The sequence below is a fragment of the Pteropus medius genome, unplaced genomic scaffold (assembly GCF_902729225.1).
Source record: "Pteropus medius unplaced genomic scaffold, Ma_sr-lr_union100, whole genome shotgun sequence".
NCBI classification, from domain to species: Eukaryota; Metazoa; Chordata; class Mammalia; order Chiroptera; family Pteropodidae; genus Pteropus; species Pteropus medius.
In genome coordinates this window covers 8,376,718-8,389,565 of record NW_024345601.1, presented here as the reverse complement: position 1 = coordinate 8,389,565, position 12,848 = coordinate 8,376,718, and the positions used below count along the sequence as shown (strand labels likewise).

General features: G+C 38.4%; 1 protein-coding gene across 7 annotated transcripts in view; it reads right to left on the bottom strand.

The window, feature by feature from the left end:
* Positions 1-700: 700 nt before the first annotated feature.
* The window catches only part of TASP1 (taspase 1), a 219,565-nt gene continuing 207,417 nt past the window's right edge, over positions 701-12,848 (bottom strand). For 3 of the 7 annotated variants that reach the window (XM_039874468.1, XM_039874469.1, XM_039874472.1), the window contains one exon: positions 704-1,036. In XM_039874468.1, the coding sequence (XP_039730402.1) occupies positions 944-1,036 (93 nt within the window). In that variant the 3' untranslated portion in view covers positions 704-943. Of the gene's footprint in view, positions 1,037-12,848 lie in introns of all 7 variants that reach the window. The other 4 variants (XM_039874470.1, XM_039874471.1, XR_005655313.1 and 1 more) reach the window with 4 other exon arrangements.

Sequence of the window (12,848 nt, the reverse complement as noted above, 5' to 3'; positions counted from 1 at the left end):
AAAAATATATTTAAACAAGAAACAAAGATAATAATGAATTTTCCCATAAATTCTGCTTTCTTATTTACAGTGTTACATTGTAAATAACATTCCATTATACACAAATTAAGGACTGTGCATTACTGTATGTTCTCTTTACATATTCTTTCATAATACAGTACATACAGCTCGAAGCTATGCAGTATTTAATCTTAGAAAGGCTTGAGAAAAGAAGTACAAACTTTATCAATAGGACTATTATTTAAAAAGGTTCTGACCTTAATTCTCTGCTAGATTGTTTCACTGAAACCATTCTTTGTTAAAGAAAAATGCCCCATATGAGGGATGAGAATAACAGTTTAAGTTACCACAGGATCCACTTAAACTGGTTAACAAATAAAAACACTTTATTACTTATTACTATTATTAAATGGAGCACTACCACTGTCAAATCATTTAAAGTAGATTTACTCTTCAGTTCAGACACACTACATCAACGACAGTTGGTACCTCTGCATGAAATAATAAAAAAAAGTTTTCTGCAACTTTAGGTTTTACTTGTAAACAGTTAAAGCACATATTTTGTAAAATGATTTAATCATTCCTGGTCTTAGGTTACACAATAAGGAGTTTCTATTTCATCAAGGGAGAAGCAAGCACACACGTTGTGAGTGGGCATGTGCGCGCACGCACGCAGACACGCGCACGTGCATGCGCGCGCGCGCGCGCGCACACACACACACACACACACACACACACACACACACCATTCAATCCCGCTCAGTTGCCAAAGGCCCACACTTCACTAAGCACTAACTACAGCAGCACTAGTGTCACGAGCAGTGCACGAGGCTGCAACAGGAATTATAAAATGAAGACGGTAAAACATCCAACTTCAGTTAAAAACACTGAAAAGCTCAGGTTCTGAAATGTCTTCCAGGTGCTTCATGCTCGGCCCGAAGGTTCAGTTCACTGGACTCTCCAGGCGGCAAACCCCACCTTCGATTGCCACCGACTGTCCTGCCACCGCACCAGGAGGGAGTCTGGAAATGTGAGTCTGCAGAGAGGGAGACAGGAGAATGTTAGAAGTGCCAGCTGCATCCCCTCACGTGTGACAAAGGTGGAGGAAATACCAGAGCGTCACGAGCATCTACAGACAGTGACAGTGGTAACATTTAGGTGCCAAAAGATCCTGCTTGTTCACATCTCTCAGGGATTGTTCACAGAGCACCTCTACATGCTAAGCACACCACTAGCAAGTGCAAGTGGAGAGACAGAGTGACCAAGATGGCCAAGGCCCCTGACAGCACAGAACTTACAATTTCATCATATTCGGAACAGTAGTAGTTTTAATGCCAACTATACTAAGCATATTATGTTTCTCTGAAAATCAAGAATTTATAAACATTTTGTCTTCTCAACAGTCAAAGCAACTAAGAATACCTGAGTAATGTTTATATCTCTATTTTATTCCTTAAAGGATTTGAATACCTTACAAAAATTTAGATAATTCAACAGCCTAAAGTAAGTGAGGCAATGGCAGCGGGTGGGGAGGGGGGGCGGCGGGGGCTGGGGAAGAGGTTTAAAAAATAAGGTCAAGACAGGCATGAGATTAACACTCAAAATCTAGCCTGAGTTCTGCACCTGTGCTAGAGGCAGACTGCTGCCCTGTCTCCAGCTTCCTGGTGGCCACGATCGGAAAGGTCATCTTTGTGGTACACGGGACCACAACAGACCAACTGCTCAGAGAACAACTGCTCCTAGTACCAAGGTCAGGGAGCCATTTCTATTGTAAGCCTTCATATACAGTAGGTGCCATGTATAGTGGATGAGTAGACATCACATGTACAATAAGGAGCTTTGTAGGGCTGAGTGTTATAACATTACTCTGGCCCTGAGTGGAAGACAGTAAAAGCTGTTCCATAAGGAGTCAAGATGACATTAGCCAGGAATCTCTTTTCCGATGGCCCTCCTTAATCCAGGGATAGATAAATGTCGGGAGTTTCTAAGAAGAACAGAGGGACTGTATATCTTTTAGGTAATCCTCTCTAATTCTATTTGTCTAAACAAGCTTTTTCTAAGGATCTGAACCGAGGTGAGTTCAAGTCCCAGTTGTTAGATGCAGCTGGAGAGATGGCCAAGCCCAGGGTGGGACTGACGTCTTCTCAAGCAAACAAACAGGAAGCAAGCATACATTTTAGATGGAGTAACAGGTAAGATAGTTGGTTTGTATTTGAGGGTGGACACTATTCTTGAATCTCACTGTATAAGTCCAACTAGAGTAGCTGAAATAAGTCACCAATTTGGAAAGTTCTGGAGAACTGAAAATGTTCTCTGGGTATTTAGTTTTTCTGTGTACAAAGCAGAAAGCAAGCTGTAACCTACAGCAGTCCATTGACTTTGGGGTGGAGAGCTAGAAGAGGTGGTCTCTGTGGTGTCTCCTGGGATGTGAGTATTAGTGAGTACCAGGTACATGCCTCTGGGAACTGTGTCACAGATTCTGGCCTCATTATTGCACCTGAGGGCCAAACTTGGGTCTCGCCACTTAGATATATTATACCTGAGAAGTCCACAGGAAGACAAACTTGTGGATCTTTTGTTTCTATGATACCTCATTAACCTTGTGGGAGGAGTTAGAAGAAGACACATTATTTGATTCTGCTGCCTAGCAGTTCTTGTCATATTAGGCACAAAAATCTCAAATCTCACAATTTCCAGGGCTCAGTGTTGATGGGGCCATTTTTACTCTTTCAGGAATTCATTAACATGAAGTGAAAGAATTTTCTGCCTAAACATCATTCATCACCTTTTTAAAGATTCTCCTAAACAAAAAAGATCCCTGAAAGAGTAGAAGCCTCTCAGTCAATTTTATCCCTAATCTGTCACGAACACAGGCATGCAGCTATCACAGGGATCAAAAATAAGGAAAACAGTATGGCGTTTCCTCAAAAAATTAAACATAGAATCATCATATGATCCAACACTTCTGCTTCTGGATGGATATATACCTAAAACCAGTGAAAGCAGGAACTCGAAATATTTGTACACAAATGCTCATAGCTGCATTATTCACAAGAGCCAAAAGGTGGAAGCAATCCAAATGCCCATCAATGTATGAAGAAATAAAGAAAATGTGGTATATGCTTACAATGGAATATTATCCAGCTTGATAAAGAAATGATATGTCACAACATGGATAAATTATGAAGACACTATGCTAAATAAAATAATCAATAAAAATGTACAAAAATGTGTATCATTTATGTAAGATACACAGTAGTCAAATTCATAGAGATAGAAGGTAGAATGATAGTGGTTATGGGAAGTGAGGATGGGGAGTCACTGTAACGAGTACAGAGCTTCAGCCTGAGAAGATGAAAAAGTTGTGCAGATGGATGGCTGCACAACAATGTGAACATACTAAATGACACTAACTGCACACTCAAAAATAGTTAAAATGATAAAATTTATATCCTGTATATGTTACCACAATTAAAAAAAGAAGAAGAAAGCAGAAATGATACTTTCCTACCTGGTTCAGAATAGTTCTCCAAAAGATGGCATTAGAGAAGGGGTTAGCTAGGAATGAGCCCACCATGCAGACTCCCATAAAAGAAACATTAACACTACCAAGTTCTGTAAAGAAATATGTTCAAATTTTCCAACCATGTCAGTTAAAATATCTGTCCCTAAAAGAGAAGCTCACAGGAAAATCTATCCTCATGTTTCCCAAAGATTCAGGGAGACTCCAATGGGGCCTCCTGGGAGGCCTGGTGTTCCAGGAACCAGAGGCAACAGAGAATAATTGTTAAAGGATCAAAGAGTGACCATATGTCCAAGCAGATGGCCTGCAACTTGACCAGGGGGATGTCGGTCTTAAAGCAACTAATTTCCTGCTGACCATGGAAAAGACCCAGAACAAGAAGGAAGAAATTCCAGTCCCATGGACCAGGGGACTTAAGAGCAATCCCTGGAGATTTATAAAAACAGACGGCCAATCCAAACTTATCTCTAGCACTCTCACCCCCGTTAAGTTTATGATAGAAGAACATCTAAATAAACTGAGCTAAATCACAAAGTGTCAAGGAGAGCTAGGAAGAGAAAAAAAAAAAAAGATTGAAAATGATGACAGTGTTCTTGAGATACTAGCAGTATGTGGGCAAAATACTTCAAAAATACATTGAGATTTGTATAAATTGAGCTGTTTATATAAGACAGAAATGTTCAACTAGACAAACTAGTTGTTACATTAACTTCTCAGGATTACCTTTTTCCTAAATCATCATCTAGTCAAGGGGGATTTTTCGATTACAAAACACATTGGCATGACCTAGGTGTTGAAAGAAATAAAATGATTAACCATTCAAATGTCAATTCTTTACCAGTTTCATCCATCAACGTTGCCTTCTGACTTGTCAAAAAAATAGTGACCTTGGTCTGAAAAAGTTTGAGCCAAGATGTATTTGAAGCTTCCTATAGAGATTTCAATGGAGCATCAAATCATTATAAACAGTGGGAGCTGTTTAAGAGAATGTTTTATATGAGTGTTTATCTCTAAAAGTTCTTTTAGAGGAAAGTGTTTGAATTCCTCATGAGGCTAAAAATACACTTTCTACAATGAACTTTCATGTCTGAATTTAAAAGTACAATAAATTATTTTATATTGTCTAAGGCCTGTGCAGACTCTAGGGTATCCTACAGGCATAAGAACTTAGCAAGGTGTCTTTAAAAACATTTAAATAGCAATGTACTTTTAATGGAATTTAGAACTAATGAGATAACACAGGAAAACGACAGATGAAAAAGCAGACGACTGATCCATTTTGGGTTATCTCCCTCCATTCCTTGCTGCACACCCCACTCATATACCTCTCTAACCGTGATTTCATGTCTCTAATATCCTTTTCTGGTTCTTTCTCAAGGAGAGACTTCCTTGATTGGATCCCGCACTCATTCCAGAAGCTCGTACTCTAGCTCCTAGAGCTCCCATCTGTGAGCGTTTCTTGCCCTGTGATATAACTGTCTTGATTTTGGTTTGTTTTGAGTTTTTAGGTCTCTGGAATTGAAAGTCAGTTGGAGATAGGAGCTTGCCTTACATACACATCTGTATTCTCTGAATCTGTCAAAGTGCTTGACGTTGAAGGCACACTCTAGCAAAGCTCACTGAGTGGATACATGACTAAAATGTACCTTCCAATGACACTAACTGCACACTCAAACTGCACATTCCTGCTTTCACTGGTTTTGGGTATATATCCATCCAGAACTGGCTATGTTTATGAACACACAAAGAATCTTAAGTGTTTTAACTAATGTGACCAATTTGGTTAAAAAGTCAATTAAACTAGTTTGTCATAGTAAAAATTCTTTTCAAATGGATTTTTAAAAAGTATAGACTGACTAAATTTTTCTACTTCCCAAGCACTTGTATTGTTAAGATGGAAATGGAACTTTAGATTTCTCAGATGCTAATAGCTTCATACCAGTGTACCCAATGGCCCAGTAGTTAGAATTCTCTGCTTTTTTGCTGACTCCCCGAGGGCACAGACAGATCCCTGAAGTTAACTCTCCTTGAAGAACTATCAACTTGTAAATTAAACTCACTATTCAAAGCTAATATTCTTAGGGCTATATCTTTTTGTAAAACCAAATATATTGTATAACAACATATTTATCCTGAAAATTTCAAAATGATAAAGAAAAAATAATACAGAAATTACATAATTGCTTGATGTTCTAATCATAGCCTAAGTAGTAGCTGCGACTTCCTATCATTCATACTCATGTCTTTAAATCTTTTAAGACCACCTTAGTGACTGCTCTTTTGTGGTTTCTGGGAAAACTACAAGCACACGATTTAATTTTAAAAGTCTCAAAGCCTTTATTTAGTGGTTATATTTTAATTCATCTTTCCACTCTTAGAGTTGCTTGAGATCTGCCACAAGAGTCAAGAAAAGATTCTCTTAAGCAAGTTATTATCTTCCTTTGGTGGGGTAAGGAAAATAAAATCTAGAGAGATGCAGTCTAAAAAAAGCTTTCAGAAATATTTAATTCATCGGTTTCATAATTGTAAAGATTTGGTTCCTATTTTCATCTTTTATTATTTTAAATTTTTTAGATTATTTTTAAAATTTATTTTTCAGTTATAGTTGACATACAATATCATATTAGTTTCAGATGTATAACATAGTGATTAGACATTTATATACCTTAAGAAGTGATCACCCTGATAAGTCCAGTACTCATCTGGCACCATACATAGTTATTACAATATTATTGACTATATTCCCTATGCTCTACTTTACATCCCTGCAGTTTTCCTTCTTTTAAGGAAAGAAGAGAGAGCTTGAAGCAAGATACTATAGTCAGAGCAATGCATGCATTTACAGATAGAACAAATGACATTGGAAAAGCACTTCGACATGGAGAAACTTAAGAAACAGCATTTTAAAACGGAGCAGAGGTGTCTTCATCAACTGGTGGCTAAAAAAGTACACGTAGCATATAACATTATGTCCAAGTCCACAATTAATTTACAGAGGCAGTTTATCACAATGGCTATGTGCATGGGTTACAGAATCAGAGCACCTTGGATTCTGAGGCCATTTCCTCTTTTTCCAGAATACACTGCTGGACTACATTCCCAGCCTGCTTTGAAGTTGGGTATGGGTACATGACTGAAATGAAACCAGTGGACTAAAGTGATATGTGCCACTACTAGGTCTGGCAGCAAATCTTCTTATGCAACATTTTCCATGTTCTTTCTCTGATGATCTTAAGGCTTATGTGATGGAAGGAGCCTGGGATCCTGAATCACATTCTGGAGGAGAGCCTTCTGCTAATCTGGAACCCCAATTTGGATTTAATGTGAATGAGAAACACACTTATTGTGTTTGAGCAACTATACATTTTGGGGTTTGCTTGTTATAGCAGCTAGTGTTTTCTTAACCAATAATGGCTCCATCCAGGGTTCTGTACTGACTAGCTGTGTAACCTCTTCTGGTTACTTAGTTCCTTGGACCTGCATCTCTAAAATGGGTCTAATAGTAGCATTTATCATCAGGTTGATAAGAACTACATGAGATATTCTGTGCAATGAAAGCACATGTCAATAAATGTTAGATTATTATTATTCAAAAAATATATAGCCATAGAACAGAACATGATACAGCCCAATCTCTGCTGCGGATTATTGGATATCCCAGAATTGGGAAATTCTATTTGAAAAGTTTGATTGCCTGCAAAAATAGAATGAGATATTTTAATGAAAATTAGCTGCGTGCTAAAAGACTTAAGAAAAGGGACATCTTTAGGCCAGTATTTTTTTACGCTGTTGTTTTGCTGTTCTTGATAAAATAATTAACAATTGCTGAGTATTTACCAATTGCTAAGGATTTTATACATACCGCTTGCTGTTTCGCTAATCTTCTAAGGCTCAAAAACAATCATGCTTGGGTGCTACAGAGAAAACCACAGTGTTGTAATACTGGCAAATGGCCTTTTAAGAACACGTAATGTTGTTGTGAAGACAAGTACAGCCACATGAAATGATTAGAAAACCATTAACAAAAGCATGTGACCATGCACTACATGGTTCCTCTGTAACCATGGAGAAAGACCACGGGTAGAATACTCCAATATGTGTTTTCCAATACCGCAGAGCAATTAACTCAATTGTGACACTATTTACCTAGAGACAGCATCAGACCCCGCAGGTAAGAGTACAGTCTTACAAGACTGACCCTTCCCCTCCCCAGATGCCAAGCACAAGTCCAGCTTGTCACCTGTGCTTCTGACCAACTGACTATAAATCAGATGTTACCAAACCTCCTCCTCGGATTTCAATAATTTGATAGAATGGCTAACAGAACTCACTTAATAGATTACTAGTTTATTATAAAAGGATATAACTCAGAAACAGCCAGATGGAAGAGATGCATAGAGCAAGGTATGTGGGAAGGTGCACGAAGCTTCCACACCCTCTCTCGCGGCATGCCACTCTCCCAGCACCTCTGTGTGTACACCAACTTGGAAGCTCTCCAAACTGTAGTCCAGGGATTTTTTTAGAGGCTTCATTACATAGACATGATTAAGTAAATCACTGGCCTTTGGTAACTGAACCCAGTCTCCAGTGGGGCTGAAGGTTTCATCCCTCTAATCACAGGGTTGGTTGCCTTGGCAACCTATCCATATCCTTAGGCTATGCAGGGGCTTTCTAAAAGTCACCTCATTAACGTCATCTGAGATGTGGTTGAAAGGGGATTATTACAAATAACTAGATACCCATTTCACCTTATGGCCCAGGAACTGAGGACAAAAGACCAAATATTATAATAAAAGATGCTTCCATTGTTCTTATCAGGAAATTCCAACGGTTCTGGAAGCTTTGAGTCAGGAATCACGAAGACCAAATGTGTATTTCTTATTATAAACCACGATACTACAGATATCCAACCGCAAATGACACAGGAAGTCATGAGAGGGAGAGGATGGATGCAGATCAAGGAATTGAGGAAGACTTTCCAGAGGCCTTGGCACTGGAAGGCAAACAGAACTGGAGGGCAGTGGGACACAAAAATGACATGTTTGGGCTGAGTAAGGGAGAGCTAACAAGTTTGTTTGGTTTGGGCCACACAGTGTTTACAACTTTTTAAAAAAATTAATAAACTGTATTTTAAAATGGGGAAGTTATACATGAACATCTTGATTTCTAGCGTCTCTTGAAAAAAATATGGCAGCCCGTGCATTCCCTTATCAGAGCGATGTATAGTAGCTACCTTCTTTAGAGTACATTTTTTGGCAAGAATTTTCCACAATCTGAGTTGTGTTCTTCCTGTTGTGTTCAGAGGACAACTAATATCTGACGATCCTTTTTCATTGCAGTTATGATTAATCCATTGGGTTCAGGTGTGGCAGCCTGAACCAATCACAAACAGCCAGCTAGGCTTTTAAGCTATAGCCAATCAGATTATTTCTTTTCTTTGCTTCTGTTGGTGGAGTGCTAACCACGCCCAGTTTAGTGCTGCCCAAGTCAAATAAACTTTTCTTCAAATGAACTCTTAAGAATTTGACTATGCCTCAGTTTATCTTTAAACACAGGGTTCAAAATAATAAACCTCCATAAGCAGCCAATTGCTCCCACCTCCCGATCAATTTTTGTGATGTTAAAAAAATAAGTTTTGTTAGAAGAGAGATGGTAAGAGATTAAAACAGAAGTATGGTTTGGCAGGGTGCAGGGGAAGGATGGAAAGAGAAGGTATGGATTCTTACTTCTTCATTCATATCAGCCAAAGGCCAATTCTGTTAAAAAAAAAAAAAAAGAGAGAGAGCACAAAATAAAAAAATTGTAAGAACTGCTTTTAAACTGCCAATGCAAAAGGAACTACGTATGTGGCTGGACTGATTTACTATCTCTGCTTTGAATGATTAATCTGGAGGGTTATTTGTTTTAAGTCAAATATAGTAGCTGTAGGATGAGTTAGCTCCTTTTAGATTGATCCAAAATAAGTACTGCTGTCAGTTAATATAGTAAAGCTTGCTCAAGATCAATTTAACCACTTAACAGAAAGTTCTCTTGTCAAAGACAATTGGATGTTAAGATAATGTCTAAGTCTCCCAGGGCTTCTATTACAAACTACTTCAGGCTGGATGGCTTAAATAACAAATTTATTTTCTCACAGTTCTGGAGGCTGGAAGTCCAAGATCAGGGTGTCGGTAGGTTTGGTTCCTTCTGAGGCCTCTCTCCTTGGCTTACAGATGGACTTTACATATGTGCATTCCTTGTGTCTCTTCCTCTTCTTCCAAGGACATAGTCCTATTGGATTAGGGCTCCATCCTTATGACCTCATTTATTTTAATCATCTTTTTAAAGGCCCAAATTCCAAATACAGTCACTGGAGGTTAGGGCTTCAAGATACAAATTTGAGGGAAAGAGTTCATTCTATGAGTTCATATGGTGATCTTAAAGTGATACAGAGTAAAATCCAACAATGCCCCTTATATTTTGGTCATCATTGGTTCTCTGAGCTGAAATGCACCTGATCTCCCCCTTGCCAGGCCCTCTTCCTCTCCACTTGCTCCATGTCATTCTTCAACCATAAAGCACACTCCTGCGCTGTCCTCCTTCAGAAAGCTCTTCCATCCAATGTCTGCCTGGATCACTTGTTCATTTCTGCCAGATCTTTACTCAAAAGCCACCTTTCCAGGAAGGTTTACATAGGCTACTTACCTGAATTTCACTGCCACCACCTTCTCTGCCTCAGCTTTTCATATACCCTTACCGTTATCTAACCACCCACCTATTTTGCTTCTTTATCTTACTCATTACTTATCTCCCCCATATTCACAAAAGCCCCACAGCACAGGGAGTTTTATCTATTTGTTCACTGCTTTTCCTTAGTACCTAAAAAATAGCCTAGCACATGTTAGTAACTCAGTAGATTATTTAAAGAATTTTTTTTTTTTTTAATGAGGGTTGAGAAATCAAAGAGAACAAACTGCAAATTAAACATTTTATATTTCTTAATTTTTTAGTTTTTTATTATAGTTTATAAATTTGTTATAAATTTTAGAAGAGATTTGTATAAATTAAGCACTCAAAATAATACTGAAGTTGTGGACCTTAAAATTCTGAAAAAAGAAGCCTACATATACCCAAGACTGACACTATCCAACTGCACACATATTATCCTCTTTCAGAGAGAGATCATAGGAGACATCAGCAACCTAAATCGTGGTCAAGTGGGAGCTGTGTGCCTTGTGTGTCTGTTGTGTTTTGCTGCATTAAAGAAATTCTGACGAATTCAGCACAAGGAGGAACATGGAAAACACTAGGACCAACTTGTTTGCATGGGCATGTTCCCTTCAGGAAAGCAGAACACCCTCCGAGTGAGACGCGGGTGCCTCAAAATCAATTTTACATTACCATGAGCATTTGAAGAGAGAGATATTCCCCTTCCCTTCCATCTTCTCTTCTATTAATTCTGCCTTATTTATCAAATTGTTGAGTCCTAGATAACTTGTATGTTCCCATCTACTAACTATGTCACATGAATTTTCTTAGTATAATATGGAATAATGTATTTATTCTGTAGAATAAAGACCATTTTGCTACAGGCTAAGCTTGTCTAACTGTATCACTGTGCTACTCAGGGCATGTAAATTTGTTACCGTGAGGTGGCACAGTTGGCTGAGCATATGTTATGTCCTTACATAGCAAATTCTTACCTGATGTGATAATAGTCACTCTCTTCTTTCTTTTACTGGCACAAACATGACAGACCTTAAATGACTCACTCCAAAGAAAAGGGCTGGGGAAGTGTGTCTGGTTGGTTTTATTGCTTTGTTTCTATTATGAGCTTTTCTTAACCCGCTCCCCCCTCCCCTTAATGAGTTGATCAGGAGACCTCTCCCACCCTCCGCCCTCGACGACTCACCCCACCCTTTACCCAGAAGTTTGCTGCCCATTGCTTTCAAGAGTTGCCTTTCTCGGAGACACAACTTGTGAATAAGTATATTCTGAGCATTCTTTGTGTGCGGCATTAAACCTTGGAATGCAGTTTACTGCTCTAAAAATAGTTTGGTCTTCAGACTTCATCCTGAAAGCAGATGTATTCAACTAGTTGACAGTTTCACATGAACCTGCTTAATATAGTCCAGAACAAAGTGTCTATTTTATAGAATAAATCCCCATTTAACTACAGGTCAACAGATCTTGGTGCTCACTTCCTAAGCCTGTGTGATACTGGGCAAATCAAGGAATGTCTCAGAGCTGTAAAATAAGGACTCTGGATTACATGGTTTCTAGAGCAGTGTTTCAAAGTTTTAACATTCTTTGACATTGATTTCATGTAGTTTTGCATATATTCACTGTTAATGAATCCGAAAACATCTTACTTCTATTCCATCATTGCTTTAAACTGAAAGTAAAAAATTGGCCAGAACAACTTGAAGATGTGATTCCTAAGTTCAACCTAACAAATCAGAACTATCAACAGAATGAGGAATTAATGCCATATGTTAGTCATTTTATTGTGTTGCCCCTACTTCATTTTCCACATTTAAAACAAGGATGCCATAAAAGATCCATTGGTAAATGTAGACAAAACACAAAGACAGCATTATGGTAAATTTCATTATTAGTACTAAAACAAGGCTACATAAAGGGAAAGCTCTATTGTTCTCACATATAAATATCATGTCCAAGGAGCCTTAAAATAAGATTAAAATGCTGTCTGATGAGAACAGCATGTTGTTCCAGCCTGACAGCACTTTTGTGACTGACTTCTTTTACCATGCAGACACCACCATACTTCAGAGGCAACATCAGGCAAGACTGTCCTCCTATTTTTAGCTTAAAAGCCCAGTGAAGGCATCTACATAAATATGGCAATCCTCACAGTCCCTATTATACCACCACTCGCACGGTGAATTATCATGAATATTCCATTTTTGCCAAAGGTGATAAAGCTCTCCGCTATTTAGCAAATAGTTATTCTGCACTTACTATGAGAGAAAAAAGAATGAAACACACATGGATCTTGTTCTGAAGGCTTCTGTAGGATGTGGAAACTAGTTCCTTGTGAAATCTTAGTAAAAATACCTAATCCTTATTTTAGCATAACGCTTTAGTTTGCATAGTGCTTTGGCATCAAGATCTTCAAAATACCATGCCAGGTAGAAAAACGTATACTACACATATTTTTCAGGTGAAAAAAAAAAGCAAAGTTCGGAATGGTTATGTGGTTTGCTTACGGTCACAGAGGAAGTGGAAAAACTGAGACTTGAATGAAAGCCTCAGGACTCCAAATTTAGGGCTCTCTTTACTCCCACAAAGACTTACCATGAAGGATTCTAAATCTAGCTCTGTT